Below are 22,085 nucleotides of genomic sequence, written 5' to 3'. Positions count from 1 at the left end.
CCTTTCTCTAAGTCAGTACACAAACACTTTCCAGGCCTCCTAGCTTGCAAATAGACCGCAGCTCCAGACACCGCTGATCTTCTGGGGGTCCTTGGGGCTGCCATGGGGTCCAAGGTCCCCAGGCGCTGTGCTGGTGCTGGGGGAAGTGCCCTGCCAGCCGTGCAGACGCCAGGCATGCAAAGAGCAGGAGGAAGCATTTTGTGTGCAACGATAGCACTGCACGTGGGCAAACAGGTTTGTGTTCACCCGAAGGCTCAGCCAGCCCCTCGCAGACTTTGTTTTTCTGAGGCACTGTATAAACAGAACAGGTAAAAGGCCAAGGTGCGGCTCTGTCCTGCCAGCCTCTGGGACAGGTGTGATTTATATTTGCAAACTTTGCTCTTTCAGAAACTAAGAGCTAAACTTGGGTCCCTCCTGGCTGCCGCGGGGACCCTGGCTGGCAAAGCCAAGAAATAAGATAGATAATAAATAACAACCATAATAACAATAAAGGATATTTCAGCCTGAAAGAGCACAGCATGGCTCCTGTTCCCCAGCCCACATGGCTGCATTGCATATGGGACTGTAGGTGCACAACGTGCATTAACATGCTCCATGCCTGTCCTGAAGCCTGGATGCTGGACACCCCACCTGCGCAGGGAAGCGGCCCTCTGCCCTGGGCAAGTAACTTAGCTTTACCCAACCACAAGCTACAGGAGCAGCGCAGCAGGCGTTAGCCCTGGGCATCCCGCTCGTGCCTCTCCGTCTGTCCTGCAGTTAACAGGACACAGCTCCCTGCTCCAGGAACAGGCGTGGCAAGGCTCTACGCACTGGCTCGGGGTGTAGCCGTGGGACTGATTCATGCAGGGACGAGAAGCCGCTCCGAGCATGTGAAATGAGCAGCTAGGAGCAACACAAACCCATGAGACAGCACTGGGCATCCTGCTTCCTGCTAACATCTCCTGGTGAGGTCTCCTCGTAATGACTAAGACACTAGTGTGAGTCTAGGAAAGAATAAAAGTGTTTCAAGTAAACAGAAGGGACCAGAAATGGAAGTGAGCAAACACAGGAGGGGAAAAATAGTCTGGATGAATACACAGGAAGCCCCAAGAAACTAAACAGCCACTAATCTGCAGGGCAACTGATTTTCTTGCCACCATTACCCAAGCAACGCTTAGTCCTCTGCTTGAAGCCTTCCCTCTGCCTGCTTCCTCCACATGCTGCTCAGCACAAACTCATTTACCCACTGGTGACAGGAGAGACCCAGGGGAAGCCATGAGAACACCTTGCTTCAAGGCACTTCAAGCTGAGAGGACATCCCTCTGCATGGTGGCAAGGAGAGGTCTCATGTCTTGATCTTCCATTTCACCTCCACGTTTCGCTATTTCTGGTCCTTTTTGCCCCAAGCTGGGATCCTTCTCCATCTCCCTTCTTTGGAGCAGTACCCAGTCCTTCTTGGCCAACGGTGACTCTGTATTGAGTAGGCTTTTGAAGATGGATGGCCTCAACAGGAGCCTCCAGCATGCTCAAAGATGGTCCCACAACAAAGAAAAACACCTGGAAAATTAAGCTCTTCCTCCAGGAAGCAGGAGTCTGAGTACAGCCAGCATAAAGTCATGTAGTTAATCCCACACAAGTTCATTCCTCAGATTGATGGCTGCACTCACGGGACACGGGACTCCCCTCCTGGTCAGCAGCTGACTGAAGAACTCCAGAGGACGTGGGCCACCGCGATCCTTACGGGCACGAAGGGAAGCGTGGGCACGACCCTGCACCCTGCCAGTAAGAGGTGCTGCTACCGGCCGCGGCCCAGTGCGGGCGCCGGGCCCAGCACTTGTGCAAAGAACTGCAGCTCCAAGCCAGGGCTGCCGAAGTCCCTGCGAAGCTGGAGGTGGTGGCAAAACCCTAGGACCAGGCAGATGAGAAGTGTGTGGCACGGCGTGACCCCACCATCCCACGCCGGGATGCCAGCCAGAGCCCACGGGGGCAGGAAGGTGGCGCGTGGCACCTAGGGCGGCTCCCTGCAGCCGGGGCTCGATGTGCCTCGCAGCTCTGGTGGCAGCATCAGAAGCCATTTGTCCACAGGAGCCAGGGAGCTCAGATCACCTCAGCTTGCTGCTGGCGCGGCATGCGACGAGGACCCAGGAGAAGGTGCAAAGTGGTGCCTGCAACCCCCAAGGGAGTCCCCAGAAGCTGCCTGCAGGTGCCATGCTGCGGGCACCAGGCTGAAGAGCAGCCGGCCTCAGCACGGCGCTTCCAGCGGCAGCACCACCGTGCCCTCCCCTTGCCTTCTGCAATGGGTGAAGCCACCTGGAGCACCCGAGCACGCTGCCGGGCAGACTCTGCTTCGAAAAACCTCGCTCGCTGCAGGGAAGTGCAACCCCTGGGCGATTCCAAGTCGCTCAGATCTACACGCTGAAGCCAGGACAAGGCTGTAAAACTCATCTGCACCCTGGAGCTGCAGAGAGCCTCCAAGGTCCCTAACGACAGCACCTCACCGCAATGCTCCACCAGCTGACTCGGTCAATTTATTCTTTACTCACAGCCAAGCCAAGAAAAGCTGTAATTTAAGTCTTACGGAAAAAAAAAATAAAAAACAACACCCAAAGCAACCCTGTCCCTCGCCTCCCTCATATATAATCTCTGAACCTATTCTGAATACACACACATCTTTCTAACAGGAATTATAGAAGGACTAAAATAAATATAATGTCAGCCTGTTCCTAAAAGACTCTCCTGCTTCCGAAAATAAGCATTTTGCAAACAAACCAACCTCTGCTTAGCAGGAGACACACCAGACTGTAAAAATAGCGCACAAATGGCTGCAATTGCTCAAAGCCTGAGCACGCATGCTCAGCTCACGCATGAGCAGAACGTCCTTCTGCAAGCAGAATCCAGCACGCCAGAGCCACTCTCACACCAGCAGCACATTACAGAGGGGAGAAAAGAGCACAGCACCCTGATGCGGGTGGGCTAGAGGTTACAGAGAGCCTGTTCGGCCTGGAAAAGGTCCTAGCACACAAAGCAGCTCTTTACTTTGGAGATTGTAATTGAAAAGAAAAAGAAGCCCCAAGCCTTCTGCTGGGTGGCGTCTTCAAAGATGGAGATGCAGATGAGAAACCTGTCAGTCTCTTGCTTGCTCAGACCCTGCTGCTTCTTACACCAGCCCCGGTCCCAGCTCACCCCATGACCACGTGGGTGTTCCCCGATTTCCCTCCCGCCCTCACACCAGCACTGCAGGCTCCCACCTGGCTGCTGCCAGAGCCGTGATCTCCTGAGGGCAGTGGGGCAGCTCATCACAGGGGAGCCAAGATCTCCTGGGCTCCCTACAAGCAGACAGGGGGACAGAAGCGAATCATCCCCAGGGGAGAGCAGACCCCATGCCGAGTCACTCTACAAGGACAGACAAGCAAATCCATCCTGACCAGGGACCAGCAGCAGCTGCTGCAGCCTGGGCAGAGGGTAGAAGACAATGTCAAAAAGCATCCAGTGTCAAAAAAGGACAGGCGCTGCTGCCCTCTGCTCTTACAGGGTCTCCAGGCTGGCCAGGGTCAACGGGCCCAACTGGGCACCAGTCCTGGGTGTCTGCGATAGCTGGTCCAGGGGGAACAAAGTCCCTTGCAGAGCCCAAACCCCTACAGAGCAGTGAACTAGGTTTTGGGGCTACAGGACCTGCCCTACTGACCTGTCTTGGCCCTCGAGCTACCAGGGCGTCCTCTGCATCTCTCCCACTACCATGATGGGAGTTTTCATTTTGCACTTCAGATCACAGACAAAACCCCCATTGCTAAATGGCCTCCAAAAGCTCTGCTCTGCCCCAGACACTGCGGCACCTCCTAAGCCCAGCAAGGGCTGCAGCAGAGACGTTTTTCCTTTTAAGGGCTGAGTATTTGAGAACGAGTTTCAGAAAAATGTACTGGCACTTTTCATCCCCTCTCTCTCCATCCAAAACGTGCCGCATGGCTCCGTGGCTCCATCCAAACCCCGACTGCTGGAGGGGAGGAAGCTGCAGGGGATGCCGGCTGCCAGCCGGTCCCTGCCCAGTGGATGTGGGTGCCACGACCTGGTGCAGCTTGGTGCTGTCCTCCCACCCACTGCATCACACACAGGCCAAGCCCAGGACACATGGCCAGGCCTGCCGATGGCCTTGGAGCAGCACCGGCTACCGTGCTTTGGTGGTGACCGCATCCTCATCCAGGCAAACCTGCCACCAGACTCCATCATCCCCCCCAAATGGGATTTACACAGGGAAACACCTCCTGGCTGCTGCCCGCCTTGTTCAGCCCGAGCTCAGCCCCAGCTTCAGGAAGGATGCTTCGGTACAGGCGCATTCGCCACAGGCTGGGCTTGGTGAGCGTAAATGCGACCATCCTGCGGTGTGTGGGCTCACCGAGGGCAGCAGCGGGCACACGCACAAGGCACAGCCCTGCAGCCATCACCTCTCCAGTACCGGGCGTGCAAACCTCCGCAGCAAGGTACCCACGTCACACACCCGCCCTTCTCCTTGTGCTTTTGTGGGTGACACCAAGCTAGGACGGATGCTTCCAGACGGAGCAGTCAGGCCTTCCCCACTTCGATAAGCACTGGCACTTCGTTACACAGGGTCTGCTTGGAGCACCCAGGAGCCTGCCAGTCTGGATGCGCCTCACCCGATGGCGATGACTGAACTGCCCCCATCCATCGAAGGGACAGACATGCAGCGAGAGGCAGGGATGGAGCAGGGACCCGCAGGAGGAGGCGCCTCCTGCACTCCACCTTAACCCCCAGACACGGGGCGGCCGCTTCAGACCAGGGTCAACTACTCAAAAGCTGACCACGCTTTGTTTACGGGGGTAGATCAGCCCGAGCAGGGCCACATTTCCTAACATTTCCCAACCCCACTGAGCACGGCAGGGACTGGGGCACGGCGCTGCAACTGCCAACAGGCTGAAGGGCAACAGCCCTGGCGGAACAGCCGGCGCTGAGCGCTCTCCCTGTGCCAGACCCAGTAGTGTCGCACATGATATTTCTGCTATCTCAAGGACATGGGAGCACTTGCTGCCCTCTCTGTCACTTCAGGAATTACTGACAGAAGTCCCGATTAAGCTAGCTTGTTGTCCAGCTGCTTCAGGACTGAGATTGACTCTTTACGGTCCCCTGTATCACCGTTGCCCATTCCAGGGATCCCTCCCAGCCTTGCCATGAAGACAGGGATCCCACAGCTGCTGCCCTGGCCACGGGTGCAGGCAAAAGCAGCTCCATGATGCAATTTTCCATATAGAAGGAGAAAAAAGGAACAGTTTTTGCACCATCTTCGCTCCAGGGAAGAGAGAGCATACAGCAGCCGCGGCCGAGCCAAGCAAACAGCCACATGTCAGTGGCTCATTTGTGCCAGGTCCAGCAGCGCTTGTGAGCTACACATGGGAACACTCAGCAGCAAAGTGAAAATGCTGCCCAAGGTTGCTGGATGCCATAGGTCAGTAGAGACTGGGAAAGACAGAGAGGGTTAAAAAAGAAACCCATGAAAACAGAAAATGGAAAACCCTCAGCAGGTAACTTGGGACCAAGCAGACGCCTAAATAGAGTGGGCAGTGATGAAGGCTGAAAGGGCCCCTTGAGACACCTTCCTAAAATAATTCTGCCAGCCCATAAAACACCCACCGCAGCTCCGGCTCTGCTAAAGAAGGTGCAGAGGTCTAATTACAAGGTGGGGCACCTGCAAGTCACGGCCACGCACAGCCAGCCCTGTTACGAGGGCGCCTAGCTGTTTACTCCGTACGAACAGCCGGATCGCAGACCATCTTTCCATATGGCTGTCAAGCGGCAGTTTGCAAAGCTACATATCTGAAGTAGCAACATTCCTAAACGCACGGCATTAGTAAAATAATAGCCCTCTGTCTCTCTTCATTTAAAGGGCTGCCAGGCCTTTATTAGCTGAAACACAGAGCCCCTTGAAAACCCATGCAAAACACTGACGCCGTATGCAAGGGACCGGGTTACTTCTCAGCTGGCAGAGCCCACGAGACACTGGTGGCTAAAAGCATAAAACAAAGATAACAGTGTTTCATCGCCACTTTTTTAGGCCATTTCATTCTTCGGCAAATCTCTCCAGCTGCAGCTGTCTCTGCCGACTCTGCTGAAAAAACTAAGCAGGAACAAATGGAGAGGAGCTTTTGAAAGGCTTGGCTGTCCCAGCTTGTTAAGCGTGACTCACGTTAACCACTGCAGTGCCGGGACGGCAGAGGAATTTGGCAGCAAGTCAAAGGCAACAGGAAATGCAGAGCCTGCAAATGAATAACTCTCCTCTGCTCCCATAGCCATGAGGAAACTCATCCCTGAAGTACTCCATGTGGAGGAGCTGCTTCAGCGTCAGCATCGTTTTCCCCAGGCCAAGCACACTAATTTCCTCTGGCAAGGGAAGAAAAGTGGTAAATAAATAGCCAAAATCTCAGCCACACAGTTCATAAACCCTTCATAAAACAATAAGCAGAAAACCTCTTTCCATGAGAAATTGATTTCAATACAATTGTTTTGCCTACAGAAAGTGCTGCAAGGGAAGTGCATCAGTCAGGACAGAGCAGAGATGCTGGCAATGAAGGCAACCTCCAAAAAAGCTCACCTACTGATGAGTGAATTGGTAGCTGGGGATGAAAAATCCAGCTTGTGCTTGATTTTTTTGCATTGTTTTTAAATTCTGACGTAATAAACCATGAAAAAAAAAAAGAAATTTCCTCTAAAAGGAAAGGCATGTAGAAATGTTGCCCTGAATGTGGTCTCTTTTCCTGATCATCTCCAAAATGTCATGCACTGGGTAGCAGTCACATCCCATGAGCTGTGCTTCAGCTTCTGCTGTGTGCTACACATCTGTGCTAGTAAGACTAGCATTGGCTATATTAACATCTTTGAACTTCAAATAAACAAAAATGCTACTTAGGTATAGTGCTGGTACTTTGTCACTGACAAGATCAGGCTTGATTTAATGAGAAACAAAGACTGCATAACTCAACCTTGCCGCAAAACACATTCACAGCCTTTTTAAAAACTGAACATCTCCGCAATCTCACGTGTCTGAACAAAGTATGATTAGTGTTTGAGCTCAAACCCTGCATTTGCTCTCACCCTGCTGCAGAAACAAAGGTGGGATTAATCTTCCTGAGAGTCAGCAAGAAGCCAGAGAACCAGCCCCATGTGTCAGTCCTCAGCCCAAAAGGCGCGCAGATGTTTCTTGTGGATGTCCAGAAAAAATATCTGGGCTGCGCAGGCTGGAACCTCCCAGGCTGAGCTCCCGCATCACGCGCTGCCTCGACGGGGAAGCGCAGAGCCCCGCAGCACCTCCAGCAGGCCCTCCTGGGAAAAAGGTACAACAGCAGGGGAGGAAACAAAATAAAAATGTAGTTGCTTCCTGCACACAAGACTGAATTATTTCTTGCATTCGACCAACCTTTTGCACAGCGATGCTCATTTCTTCGTCTTCTCCAGGAGGGCTGGTAAAATAAAAAGATTCCACATTTTCCCTGATACTAAGCACTTTTCTCTCAGTTTTAACAGCAGGCTGTCAATCCAGCAGGCTGGGGATGTCACTGTTTGGGGAAGGGTGGACATCAAAGGCACTGATGTCAGAAGAAACTGCAGGACCTGAGAGCTCCGGAAAGCAGGGGAAACTGGAGTGCTGAGCGCTCCCCTTGGCTCTGCAGCCTGTGAGGAAAGGGGGCAAGGAGACTTTCGCAGCCACAGCCAAACTCCTGCGCTCGCAGGGTGAAGAGGCTGGGCCAGTGAAACATCTCGTTCCTCTGCAGGGCTGAAAAGGGACAGCTGCACTGCAAGCCCACGTGTGCGCGGGCAGAACCAGAGCCGGCAGCAGGCTCACGACTCTGTCCATGCTCGCCATGGCTGCCCCGGCACGATAGAAGCCCCCAGAACAAGCAGAGGGCCAAGTCCCACCTCTGCCGCAGCTCCTTAATCAGGTGCCGAGGGGCCCCGGTGGCTCTGCCACACTTCCAGCTCCAGGAGATGGCTGCAGGTAACTCATGCAGCTGGGAAGAGGCAGGTGTGCACGTGGCGACTTTGAACCAAGTTAAACTCAGAACTGTTGAACCACCACTTGGGATACACGGTGCGGTTTATCTCGCTTAAATGGCTGGAGATCGGGAAAGAAATCGTGCGGACCAGAGCCTGGCCCAGGTGGCGTTTAATTGGCCACAGGTTCTCCCCTGAACTAAGTCAGCCTGAAATAAACACTTAAGCTTCTGTGCATAGCTGGAAGAGTAAACACAAGTCATCTATTTGTCCTGGTTTGAAAAAAAAAAAAAAAGAGAAAAAAAAATCCGACTGGGCTTTCTTATAAATAGCACAATAGGCACAGTCCAGCTCGGCTCAGGAGGTAGCTGCAAAGCTGGCAGCACTATACAGGATCTCCACAACAACAACAAAAACAAAAAAAAGCAGGAAATCCCCAGTGTCAGTTCTCCCCACAATTGATTTAAAATGAGCTTATCCCTCACACTTGGTACATGAGGAAGAAGAAACTTCCTGGCTATGAGGGGGGAAAATACAGTTATTAATAGCATCACAATGAGCAAGTATCAGAAGTCATGTTGCAGCCCTGGAAGATCTTGGCTGGATCTTGAAAATATCTGTTGCCATGGCAGTAACTGCTATACATGGTAACTGAACGGCGGTGTGAGAACAATTTACTTTTTGATTTGGTGCCCAAAACAAGTTCCTTTTGTTTTCTCTCACCAAAAAAAAAAAACAACAAGCATTTATTAGCTTGTGCTCAGTCCAAAACTGGGCTTTTCACTTTCAGCAGTGTTAAGGAAAGCAGCAGAAAAGGGGCAAATTCAGCAAACTGCCACAAGAAGTGCCAAAGGCAGCGGTGCTCCCTCCGTCCTCCTCCTACCGCACAGCCCAAGGACTGGGGCACATTCAACACCTCTTTGCATCCTGCCCACCTCAGCAGGCCCCATTTGCCTCCGGTACAAAGCATTGGCCACAGACAGAAAATTAAGGATGAAAAAGCACGGGGGTTGTTCCTGCTCCCAGCAGCTTGGGGCAAGGACTTTTCTGAGACAGGATTGCCTGGCACACGCTTAACCTTCCCAGGACAGCAAGCGGCAGCTGTGCCGTGACTTCGTTGCTGTGTTCTCTGCTCTTCACAACGCCCTATTTCCTTCCTCCAGCGCTACCGAGCCAACGCTTTCACAGCGCCGCCCGTTACCCGGATCTCGCACCTGAACAGCGTGATCTCTTGCCTCGTTTGCTGAGAGCCCATCGCCGTGCACGTGAGCCACGGCACGCTCTCCCCGCCTGTCACTCCTGTCCCGTTACAGGTAATGAACCAACACCGAGCAGCGGAGATCCCAGCTGGGCTCCACGAGCAACTTCCCTCCATTGTCAAACCTGACATCCTACTCCTGATCTCTGCAACCTCTTTTAACTATTAATTCATCCACACGTTCCATGAGGGACATTTCTTGGAGATTCTGAGGGCAGGATCTCGCTGAAACCTTTTGGAAAGTCTCACCAAACCGTTCCACTGGATCACCCTCACTGTGTGCTCACGAATGCCTTCCAAGTGCTGATGAATTCACAGGGCTGGAATTCTGGTATACAAAAGCCAAGCTGACTCTTCCCCAGCATATCATATCTACGTTCCTACTCGATGTTGTTTCCTGGAACCATTCAAGAATGTAAGAAACGTGCCCTGGGTGAGACCAGCTATCCATCCATCCTGCCTACAACCAGGATAGCAGCAGAGCACACCAACCCAGTCTCACCCTCTCTCCATTTCCTTCTTTGTCCCCCCAGAATCCACACGTGTATTACGGATGCTAAGGGTGCCTCCCTGGCTGATCTCTTCAGCATCTGGTTCAGACCTGGTGCCCTTAAGCTCACCCAAATCCTTTTTGAACTTGCTGATGCCTTTTTCCTCCACAGCCTCCTGGGACAATGAATTCAGAAACCAATCTCTCCTGTAAGTTTCATCAAGCACCTCTGGTTCCGGTGCTGCAAGGCTTGGTAGATAGAAATCCAGCGTAATCATTGCCTTCATGATTTTGCATACCTTGACCATCAGAGGCCCCTCACCTTCTCCTATTCAAACCCAGGAGCCCCTCTTTCCATAAGGCAGCACTCTGTCCTTCAGTCATTTCAGTCGTCTTCCCCTGCGGGCTCTCCAGCGCCACTGCACGCAGCCCCCAAGATACGTACGGGTGCACCGAGGCTTTACAGAGGGTCAGAGCGACGCCACGGCTTTGTTACCATCTCCCTTGCGGATGGAGACCAACACTCATCGGCTTTGCTGATGATCGCAGAGAAGTGCCCAGGGTGGCTCCGGGAGGCTCTCCGAGCAAAACCCACCCATTCCAGGTTCGGCATCATGCAGGCCCAGCACACGCCACTTTGCCTCACAGTTACCCCCCGTTTGGCTACACTGAAGTTCATCTGCCACAGATTTCTCCGCACAGTTAGTTCCACAAGGTCCTTCTGCGTTTCCCCACCTTTGGTGAGGTACTCAACCAAGCTGAAGGAATTTAGGGCCCTCTGCAAACCTGGGGGTTTCACTGCAGCCCTCCATACCTAAGGTCACACTAATGAGATGAAAACCAGCCCCAGTCCCTAGGGCTCTCTGTCGGCTCTCACCCATGCTGAAGAACGACCATTAAGCCCCATCCTTTGCATCCTGTGCTTTAACCAAGCCTGGGCCCATCGTAGAACCTTTCTTCCATATCAGTTTAGATTCTTACAAACTTTTGGCGTGTAACAGTGTCAAAGACTGTTTGAAAACCCAAATACATAAAATGTCTTTGGGTACTGGTCCTGACTGGTCCTGTGACCCAGGCTCCAGCAGGTCCATGAGGCAGGGCTTGCCTTTACAGGAGCCCTGCTAACCCTGTTCCAACAGGCTGCACTCAGCCGTGCCTTCAGTGCCTTGTTCTTTAGCACAGGCACCCAGGCACAGTGCTCTGGGGTCCCCGGGATCCCCTGCAGCCCTCCTCTCGCAGTCACCTGGGCAGATGTTGAGCCACCTGATGTCCACCTCCCAGATTTCCCCAAGGCCCACTCCTTTCAAGAACTGCCATCAAATATGCCAGCATCAATTTCTGCAATACCAAGGGCACTTAATCAACAGCATACGCACAAAAGCATCCCAACAATTTTACATTTAAGATCCCACAGCACTCGAGTGAATGATAACTATTCCTTACAGTTTCTTATCAGTTCCTCTGTTTGCTTTAGAGCTATTTCTATTGACATTCAAGATGAGACAACTTCTCAGACAGCTCTTCTACAGCGAGTTTCTAGTTTGCAAAGCTGCAAAACTACAAAGCTCCTCCACAGGAGTCAAGATCACCAAAAGGTTTAGATTTCTGCAATGGGTTTATCTTCTGTGCCTCCCGTGATCTGCTGCTGTGATCCCTCCAAAAGGTTTCTGATGCATTTGAACAAATGTGAATCACTAAGTTTCTTCTTTAGAAGTCATATTTTGGCCTGCCTTATTTTGTCTTTACATGTAATATGCTGGAAAAGACACCTTCCTTTTTATCTTCTAGATTGACCAACATCCTTCTCACTCCATCAGCCTTCCTTCCCCTGCCAATTTACTTTTATTTTCTGTCTTTCTGTCAAAGGAAAAAAAAGTGTTTGACCTTTTCTCAGTGGAGGTATCCATTTCTTCTGAGCTGCCAATGTCATCACCAAATAACTTCCATACCACCTCCGCTCCTATCAGCTTCTCCTTAGCTGAGGGACAGCCACACAAGGCAAGCAAATATCAGGGCTCTTAAAAGGCTGAAACAACAGGAAGCCCCTTTTTAGCAGACTCAGGGGTAAATGCCAGCTCTGAGGTAGGGCAGACACAAGTCTCATTAATTTTACTAATGCTGCCCATCACATCCACAGGCTTGGAGTCATGCTGACTGTTCCTGGACACGTATGTACCGAGTTTTCAACAGTACCTGCCCGTCCCCAGCTTCCAGATGCCCAAACCGAGTCTTAAAGCTGGGCCGTGCCACGGAGCAGCCCCAGCCCTACCCTTCCCTTGTTCCTGGCATCGCTGCGCACACAGAGCCGCAGCCGAGGCCCGCGGGGTTCCTGCCAGGGCCCTGTGGGAGATAAGCGGCCAGCCCGGCCGCCAGCAGACTGCAGAGCAGGTTTAGGCAGCAACGGGTTTGAATTTAAGAGTCACCGATCAATTTCTGCACCTACCAATTTATTTATTCTTTGCGTAAGAATAAATAAGCGGGGGTCTGCATTTCCCAGCTGCTCGCTGCTCCTCTTGGCGCCTCCTGTCACAGTTCAGCAGGCGCAGAGTCGTGGGGGGGAAGCCCAGTGCTGGCTGCCCCAGCAAAGGCCTCAGCCCACCTGCCGCAATGCTCATGAACCCACGCGCTGTCCGTCCCACAGACACAAAGAAATGTCTACTGCTGCAAACAGCAGAGGTTTGAGTTAAATGCATGCCCTCCCCTGGCCCCTCCAAGGGGACGGCTGCCATTTCTGGGGCCCAGGTTCTGCTCTGAGCAGGCGCCAGCAGCGCTGAAGCAAGGGAAGGACACAGCGGCACAGCCAGCGCCGCTAGCTGTGGGGGGTATTTTATTTCAGCACCAGAGTACAAGATGTACGTGGTGTCAGGCGATGCGCTCAGATAGGAAACTGTGCTTTCCCCCAGAGCACTTCCAGAGCAGGAGGAAACCCAGAACCACAACAGCTCAGCACACTGCCAAAGTCTTCCAGGGCAGGCAGGGACGAGCGCTTCCAACACCGAATACGACCCACTTTCATGTTCTGAGTTGAACCCCAGGCTCTTGCACTGCGCTATTTGACAGTCACCAAGCTCTCAACCGTTTTTAGTCTTCACATTATGTTTCGGAGAAAGAAAAAGCCTCCCACTGGCCCTGCAGCAAGCTCACCCTGCACCAGCCACAGAGGGTTACCAAAAGCTCCTGCCATTGCAAATTCTTCTCCTCCCCCATACGAACAGCTCACACAGCCGAGAAGAAGCTTTTCCTTATCCAAACAGAGACAAAAGCTAGTGATTTCATCCCTCCAAGACCAAATAAAGTTCAAGCACACAAGCACAGCAGGGAGAACATCACCAGTTCGCAAACTCAGCCATTGCAGGCAGTGTTGACGGACTGCACTGCACCCCAAGAGGCTGCTCATGGCGGGCCCGGGTCGGAGATACGGGAGCCAGAGACACCAAAGCCACATCTCCCCCTTTGCTGCACTCCTCCAGCCCTGCTCCCTTCAGCAACAACAGCAACCCCAAGAAGAGACCCTGCCGAAGGTAGCTTTGCCTCACTGCAGCGCTGTTCCAGCAGTTTGGGCATCCGAGGCCAAAGTCCCCACACGGTACCCAAAGTCACCTCTGTCGCACAAAGCTGGCCTGATGGACCACAGGAGAGGGAACTGGACGATCGCGTCATGACACACGCAGAGAAGAGCTCTCAGCTCTGGCTTCAACAGCAACCCCATCTTTAACCCCATCTCCCCCCACTGCTCCCCCATGCTCCTTCCTCACCATGCGTCCCCAGCACAAGGACGCCAGTGCTCCCCAAACCCTGCACCGAGCTAACTTAGCTTGCGAACTAAGGAAACAGCTGTTTTCCCTTTGCTTTACCAAACTCAGTCATTTTGGTGAAGGGGCCCAGGGCCTGAACGAATGAGCACTGCAGCACATTGCTTCAGCCCCAGAACATCACTTTTTTTCTTTTCTTATTGCCATCCCAAAAGAGACTTCGGGTTTGTAGAAGGCTTCAGTCTCCAGAACCTCAAACCCAGGTTTTAGACTTATTTTAAGTTACAGCTTTAGCGAATTCAGGAAAACCAACTGTGTGAAAACTAAATTTTACCTTTTTATCAGTGGCAAGAGTTTCCAAGGCGAAATCCCAACCCTCTGCCGTTCGGACTCCACCGCAGGTGGAGGCCAGCCGAGCGCTGACCCAAGCATGGAGCTGCCGCCCACCCCCAGTGCCACGTCCTTCACGCTTCTTCTCCAAACCACGACTAGTCACATCACAGCAAGATGATCCGTTGCGTTAGGACAGTACAAAACGCTACGAGAACATGCCACCACATCATGACATACTCAGCATCTGCCCTTAGGCATGCATCAAGCACTTCTCACGCCGGACATGCACCCCGCTAACCCAGACTCACCCCAGGCTCTGCACCCTCGCATCCCTTTGCTTCACTTACTGTTGACTCATCACCAAGAATTCACAGAACACTTGGAGCTTCTCTGTTCGCCATAGCTTAGAGCAATGGAGAGCCTATTAAAAAAAATAAATCCCAAACCTAGTTATGGTAGCTAGGGAGCAAAGAACTAGATGGCGTGGCTGATGCTGGATATTTGTAGCTATCAAAAGACAACCCAATAACCATGGTATCTACCAGGAGGAAGCGGCTGTTGGACCTGAGGAGGACCAAATATGTCATTTACAGTTTTATGACAAACTGAACGTATGGAAACTAAAAGCTGGAAGCTGTATTGCTGTTTAAACACATGTAAGAGATACTCAGGGCCTAGATCACAGCACGCCACCTCCTGCTGTTGAGACCCAGACGTGCTTGCTGCCCATCTGGGATCACCCCTGCACTCATCACCTCCCACACCGCCCCAAAAACAGCGGGGGACAGACGCGGGGGATGTAAGGCTGCACATATAGATTGGGGTGGGGAGAAGGGGGAGCAGAAACTGGGGCAGGGGCGGGTGGTTGCAGCCAGCAAACCGGGGCCAGGAGCATTTGGCTGCACAGCCCCAAAAGCTGCAGCTGCCACCAGCACCCGGTCTGCCCGCAGCCTCCGGCAGCACGTGGGCACAAGGAGAGCACTTTCCAGGCAGCACCACGCATCAGCCCCCGGCTCTGCCTTCAATTGTTTTGCCAGCAACCTCCTATAGCAACTTCTTTGGCTTCATTTCGTTACCGAATGTATTTCACGACAACCCATCCTTCTCTTGAAGGGAGCCCTGGCTGCTGCTACCCATGAGAAGCCACATGCAACGCCTGGTAATGCCTGATTCAAAAAAAAAAAAAAAAAGGTGGATTTGTTGAGCTCGTCCCCTGTGCAGACTGCATTGGGCTTCTCCTCGTATCACTGGTGATGGAAAGTAAGTCGTTTTTCAGTGGGGTGGGCAAACAAACAAACACACACACACAGAGAAACAAAACCAAACAGAAAAAAACAGACCTACAGAAAAAGAAGTTATCCTTGCTACAGTGCAATTGGCCCCAGACCAACAACTCATAATCTCCAAGACAACACAAAATCTCACTACACTGAATCTTTTCTGCTCCTGTAATGGGTTTCCAGCCAGAAAGCAGCAACCTTGTTTGCCCAGGTAGGAAACAGCCCCATCTGCCAAAACAAAGTGCCTTATGGCAGCGTCCCACATCTGCCAAGTTACACAAAAGGAGTCCAGCACAGGTTTGAGTTCCCCCCGGCTCCCCCCTTGGTTTGTTTAATCTTGGTAGATCATAAACCCTGTGGCTAAGCAAAAGGTTGGCGTAGAGGGGCCCAGGACCGCTCGGCTCCAGGCTGGAACAGCACGTACGGGGAGCACGGGTGCTCGCTGTGGTCGTTGATTCATCTCACATCAGGGCACTTTCCTTCAAGGAAGGCAAAGTACAGCAAGAGCTTGGCTCAGGGATCCTCTGTGTAGAATCAGCCTCCTATTTGCCTCCAGTGCCTGACAAAGATGCCAGTGAGCTATTTTATTTCGACCTCTATTTTAGAAATTCTCCAGAGCTCCATAGCACAAAGTCCACAGTAAAATTTCATATAAGGCTTAATTCCATACATTTAATTCAAGACCTTAAGTCCAACAAGAAGAAAGCGCCTGAAAAAAAAATATCTTACAATTCCCAACGCTTCATTTATTCCAGCATTTCTCCCCTGCCAACCCTCAGGATTTTTCAGGCATTTTCCAAAGTTGAGCACGTCAAGGTCTAAGATCGTCCAATGCCAGTCCCTTCTCCCGGCCGGCCGCCAGACAAGCCCAACTCCTCGCGTGGCCACGCCAGCTGCACCAGCACCCTGTGCAGGACTGCCCCGTCCTGACCACCTCCGTGCCTCGTCACAAACAAGGGAGCTGGATCTTCAGCATCGTCATCAAAAGCTTCCCAAACCTCTTTTGGTTCTGTGTATTGCATAAGCAAAAAAAAAAGCCAGCTGACAAGACACAATGAAAAAGGCTAGGGAGAGTACCTGGGAGACTGTTACCAGCTACACTGGAATCTGCCGGTCAATATTCAACTGGAAAAATAAAACTCTCTTATTCCTTACATCAGTAACCTCAAGCACTTCGAACAGTAATTAGGATGAGAGAACATATCCCAAATAATGGTATTTTCTTCCATTTTCCCATGAGGGAAAGACCAATTGCAGGAAAAACACCAAGCAAAAAAAAAAATTCTCTTGACCTACAATCTCTAGCTCCAGACGTAGGAGCCTGACGGACCTCATGCCTGCTGTTTAAGTTAACTTTTGGAGAGGCGGGGAAGTATTAACTGTTTTAAGAAGTTGCACAAAGCAGAAGACTACCCTTCCCATTAAATGTGTACAAAATATATACATATATTAAACAGACAGCTTGCTTCAGCAGACATTCATGACTGAGCTACTAAAAACTACAGGAAATTGCATGGCCATTAAAGCCATTTTTCCTACAAGCGAACCGCCTTTCTGCTCACCTGGACAAAGAGAGGAATTAACATCCAATATGTAAATCATGACAGCAAAGCTCAGAAACTCTCTAGGTATCCAGCTAAAGCCAGATCCCAAGGTCTGCTCTGGAATTTATTTTTATTACAAACAAGAGGTACTTCACTAACTATGCAAACTGCCCGGAGGGCTTTTTAAAGAAACACGCACATATGCATGTCACAGCAAGTCACAAATAATTGCGCTCTACCTGGAAAGGACTGATGGAACCTAAATGGAACATTTCAAATTCTGACGTATTTATTTGATGAAAGCTTGCTAGCATCTCCTCCTACTTGCATCATCCACCATGGAAGCCATTTGGGTAGTACAACAGGAATGGAAGCACTAGGAAAGGAGACCACAGAGAAGGAGGAAATGCTGCTTCTTTCCTTTGAACTTCTGATTAGTTTCCATCAGAAGAATCTGGTGTGTCTGAAGATGCTTCCCGAAGACCAGGCTTCATCTGCGTAGTCACACATGAGCTACAGGCACAGATCCACCTCTGGAGCTAGCTCCGAGGCTGCTGCTAAGAACAGCTTTAAAAGCATACAGCAGTCTCGGTGGATAAGACAACCACCTTGTCCTGTGCAGCTTATCACCTCTTCCACCTCCTCAGGCTGCCAGCAGCGCTACTGTAGTAAAAACACACTCCTGGTTGCACTTGGAGCCAGCCAGTCTTTCCCCCCTAAACCATCTCATCCCAGGTAAATCGCATCAGCACTCTCACCAACCGCTCCTGCAGCGCATTGAGTGGGGCCGAGGGCAGGCTGCTGATAACCTCCCACACCTGCGCTTATCTCCACGGGTGTCTGACCTCTGAGAAGCAAACAGAGACCTTTAAAAACCTGGCTCATTTCATGCTAAATGAGACACCATAGTGCTCAGCCAGGAATAAGCTCATCCAGCAGATGAGAGTGGGATAAGCATCAGGGAGTCAAAGCTTCTCCCGCAGTCACAGCTCGCTACAGAGAAGACATTTATTTATCCATGGCCTTATTTAAGACAGTTTAAACCAGGGTAAAGCAGAAGAGGGAGCGTGGACCCAGTCGGAGGATGTGCACAGGAACCTGTGCTGAGCACCAGCAGGAGGTTCAGACGCACCATCAAAACCAGAAGAGCCCATTACCGCAAAGCCACAACTGAGCGCAGACACAGGGAGTCAGCCAGCAGCTCCGGGGCAGGCTGATGAACTGCGGACGCTTTCACTCACTCATAAATTAAAGCTCCGGGGGAAGGGGGGGGTGGAAACGGATCACACAGAAACCAGTCTAGTATTCACAGACTTATTAAAACCCTGAGTGAATCTGAATTAACTATCTGCAACAAACTCATTACTCAGGATACTAAGATTCAACAACAAACTTAAGTCTTATTTTCAGTGCCGCTGTAATCAGAACATAAAGCACAGGAATCCTTTTTATTTTGCATTACTCAGATTAAAAGGGCAGCCAGACCAGCAGGCTTCCCACTAAACCAGTGCACCCAGTACCGCCCAAAAATAACCCCTCTCCCCACCTCACAGGCAAGTCTTCAGTAATCCCCAGCACCCCTGGCACGGGCTGCAGCATCTCCCTCCGCTCGCTTCCCAAGGCTGTTTAATTCAAACAGCCGAAAACATGCTAATAAAATGACAACTGCAAACTGAAAAGCTTGCTTATCCATAAATGAAACAGCACCCAAGCAGCATTCTTACTAACGCATTTACCTATCAAATACATATATGATGAATCCTTTTGTGACTTCAAAGGAACGGTTCATGAATATGAATATTTATTAAACTGCTCTGGTGGGGGGGGGGAAGCCTCGTGGGTCAAAGAGCCAGAATCCTAAAGCAGTTTATGCTTATCTTTAATTACACAAGCAATTCCATTAGAGCTGATTCAAATCTTACAGTCCTTCCCACAGTCCCTCAATGGTGCTATTAGCTCCTTCGCCATGGCTCTATAGGGGGAAAAACCTGCTCCCCAGTGCACAAAACTTTACCAGTTTGCCATAGCCCTATAAAGCTGAACGCAGAGGAACATCGGGACAGATTAAAAGATTAAAAGATTAAAAGGCACGAGTACACTGAAATTTGCATGATTTTCTTACCCACTCAGCTGTTCACCACAGGAATCTCAGTCTCTTCTTTTCACCTTCGCACCAGAGCACAGAGTTACATTTTTCTGGTGATCAGGTAAACGAGATGAATGGGATGCATTCACTTCCCATTTCCCTGAAGTAGGGCAGCATTAAGTGAACCTGATTCTGCACTGTGGTTGGCACATTAAATGCGCAAGTCTTATGCAAGGTTTTCAGCTGCAGATCCAGTAACCGTCAGGCTGAAAGCAGCCTTTTACATCACAAGGAGGGCCATAAATTTCTCTTGGTTAAAAAATGCACCAGGCCAGCACACTTGGATTTCCCTCCAGCTTATGTGCTTCCAGCTAAGGCCGGGACATCTGTTTCAGCTAAGCAAACCTGTTGTGAATATTGAAGGCATGTGAACTATCCAACCAAAAACCTGGCTTCAAAATCTGCATTCCTATAATCCGCTGCGATCTCAGCATCGCTCCGCATAGCCTTGATCCAACCGATAGGAAAGAGCTACCTCATCGAACTGGCAAACAACAAACTCGAAAAGCACCAAAAGGACAGCAAGAAAAGGCTGCTCACGAAAGGAAAATGCAGCACAAGAAACCTTGCGCTCTTCTGTGCTGGCTAGTGCAAGGATGCTCCCGAATCTGTGCAGCTTTGTCAGGTTTATGCCCCAAAGCGAGCAACCTGCAACTGTGATGCCCTTCGCTGTCACCAGCGCACAGACGGAAGCGGCAGCGACGAGGTGCCGCTGCTGGCGAACACAGGGCTTGGCGCTGCGCTTATCACTTTGCTCTGGATAAATTCTGCTGTCCTGCTTCCCCTCTCACAGGGACGTGCACTTCCTGCCCGAGATGCTCTTTCTTGCGGACTAACTCGAGCTGCATTCCACTGGAGGGGACACGAAAGAGGCAGGAACAACTTCAAACTCCAGAGAAACACAAATTCTTCCAAACACCTCACACCGTCACCAGGCCACCGGGCGAAACGCCAGCACAGCTCTCCCTTCCCTCCCCCAGACAAAGGGAATGCGAGGAGCCAGCCGAACGCTGGTGCCCCTGAGGAGAGCCGAGCCCACAGGAATGTGAAATCAGTCCGAGCTTTTCATCTAGGAAGACGAAAATTTTGGCTAAGCAGCGCAAAAGCAACCGGCATCAGCTGCTGGGAGGGCAGCGCTTCTGGCCAGCCCCGCACCTTCCTCCCCGCGGAGCAGGGGCTGGCACCGAGCGGGGACGACGGCCGGGGCCGCGACCCGCCCGCGCTGCTCGGAAGCAGGAGGCGGCCCGGGGCACGGCCTGGCCGCCCGGCCTCCAGGTGATCCCCCCGGCCAGGAGCTTTCCGGCGACGCCTCTCCGGCGAGCCAAGCGCAAGTCGCTGCCGCGCTCGGGCACCGTCTCGGAGCCGCGGGCAGTTCTGAAGAGCCGCGGAACGCGCCCGCAGCCGCCGGCCGGGCCCGAGTCGTGATTCCGGGGCCCGCCCGTCCCCGCGGAGCCAGGCGGGCGACGGCACCCGGGGCCGGCGGGATCCCGGTGCCCGGCGCCGCCCGGCCTCGCCCGCTGCTCCCGGCACCGGCCGCCCGCACCCGCCCCGTGCCTCGCCTGCCGGCCGGGGCCCGCGACTCGGCTCGGCTCCCGGCCGGGCCGGGGTCCCGCGCGGCCCCGTCCCTCGACAGGTGGAGCCGCCGCCGCCGCACTCACCTCTCCGCCATGGCCCGCTCGGCCGCGCCACCGCCCGCCTCTGCCCGCACGGGGCAGGGCGTGAAACCCGAGCCCGCGCCCCGCCCCGCCCGGGGACGGCCCGGCCGACAGCGCCGCCGGGACCCCCGGCCGCTCCCCGGGTCCCTCTGCTGGGGGCTGCCCGACCGAGCCGGGCCGGGCCGGGCCGAGCCGGGCCGGCGGAGCGGGGCGGGGTGCGGCGGGGCGGGCGGTGCAGCACCGGGCCGGCGGCCGCGCTGGGGCCCGCGGGCCGAGGGCAGCCCCTGGCGGCGGCTGAGGGCGCTCCGCGGCCCGGCCCGGCCCGGCCCGGCCCCGGGGCTTCCTCTGGGCAGCCGGGCCGGGCATTTGGGGGGCTTGGGGGTGGGACGGGGGCATCCCGAGGCTTGGCGGGGGCTGCGGAGGGGAGCCAGGACCCGCTCCGGCGGAGCCCCTGGGAGGTGCGCGGTGGTGGAGGCGGCGGGGCTCTGGCGCCAGGACTCCGGCCCCCAAGCGCCAGCAGCAGTTAGCGCCGGGGAGCCGGATGGTGCCGCGTCTCCCGAAATGAGCTACGGGACCCGCCGCCCCCCCCCAGCTTGTCCTTCAAAAGGAAGCTCCACAGTTAGCCAAGTCGCCTTTTCCACGAGGGGACAGAAATCCTCTGCGGGAAATGGCTAAAGCTCACAGGGCTGAGGCATGCGTTGCCCCCAGAGGGAAATTTTGCTCCCCTGGGCACCGTCCAGCAGAGGCGGCGTGAAGATTGAGAGGTCGGGAGTGCAGCCGTGCTGCATGCAGGCCTCTGTGGCCTTTGTGATGCCAGGATGCATGCAAGGATTTAACTCTTGCATTTTTCAAAGTGTTTCTTCAAACAAACACATTAGTGGGAACAACAAAAGGGGTCTGAAATAAGGATAAAGCAGCTCAAACGGTTACATCTGTTAAGATGAGGACTTCCTGTGTTTATCAGTGTCCTGAGCACAGTGCAGTCTGGATGAGGCTGTGCAGAAACACCAAGCATGTCCCCGCACCGGGGAGAGGCAGAGCCCTGCTCCAAACACCCCCGAAAGCCTTCGATGTGAGTGCTCCGAAGAAATGAGCCGTGCACTGAAGGCCAGCCCTGTTCCGTCAGCTCAGCCTTCTGTCAGCCACCCATTCGGACAATGTCACCTGGCACAGTGACACGCATTTTGGACGGGGTCCTGTGCTTACAAACGAGGAGAAACCCCCCTCAGGGGGTTCCTGAGGGAACTTCAGGCCCCTCTCACTGGGGGTGTGAGACTTGGCAGATACCGGGTGGATTTTGTCACTAGCAAAGTGAGTTTTGGGCTCTGTCACACTGCATGGCAAATGTCTGATACAGCCAGAAATGTGTCCATGCAGCTTGTTAATCACGGCATACCCCAGGCAAGTCAGCCGGCGGGGGCTCTGCACAGAGGGATCCAGCCCTCGCAGTGCTCTCTCACAGACGCCGTTTTGGCACTGCTGAATAACTTTGGAGTAACTTTATCCACAGACACTCATGCGAAGTCCCCCTGTACTTGTAAATAACAAATAGAGAGACAGTGAGATCATGGCCGCCGTGCTCATGGGCTGGACACATGTCGGGGACGGGAGAGCGGGGCCCTGCAGCAGCAAAGCCCCCAGCAGGGTGCGGTG

The 22,085-nt window shown here is 53.0% G+C and overlaps 1 protein-coding gene across 1 annotated transcript in view; it reads right to left on the bottom strand.

The window, feature by feature from the left end:
• LOC310882499 (rho GTPase-activating protein 39-like) overlaps positions 1 to 21,220 on the bottom strand; it is a gene marked incomplete at its 5' end in the record, with an annotated part of 52,988 nt that extends 31,768 nt beyond the window's left edge. The window contains 5 exon segments of the mRNA XM_083801357.1: positions 20,436 to 20,464; positions 20,467 to 20,561; positions 20,564 to 20,642; positions 20,644 to 20,846; positions 21,115 to 21,220. Coding sequence (XP_083657483.1) covers positions 20,436 to 20,464; positions 20,467 to 20,561; positions 20,564 to 20,642; positions 20,644 to 20,846; positions 21,115 to 21,220 — 512 coding nt within the window.
• Positions 21,221 to 22,085: the final 865 nt, after the last annotated feature.

The sequence above is a fragment of the Anser anser genome, assembly GCF_964211835.1.
Source record: "Anser anser genome assembly, chromosome: 16".
Classification (NCBI taxonomy): domain Eukaryota; kingdom Metazoa; phylum Chordata; class Aves; order Anseriformes; family Anatidae; genus Anser; species Anser anser.
This window is presented reverse-complemented; position numbering and strand designations above follow the sequence as displayed.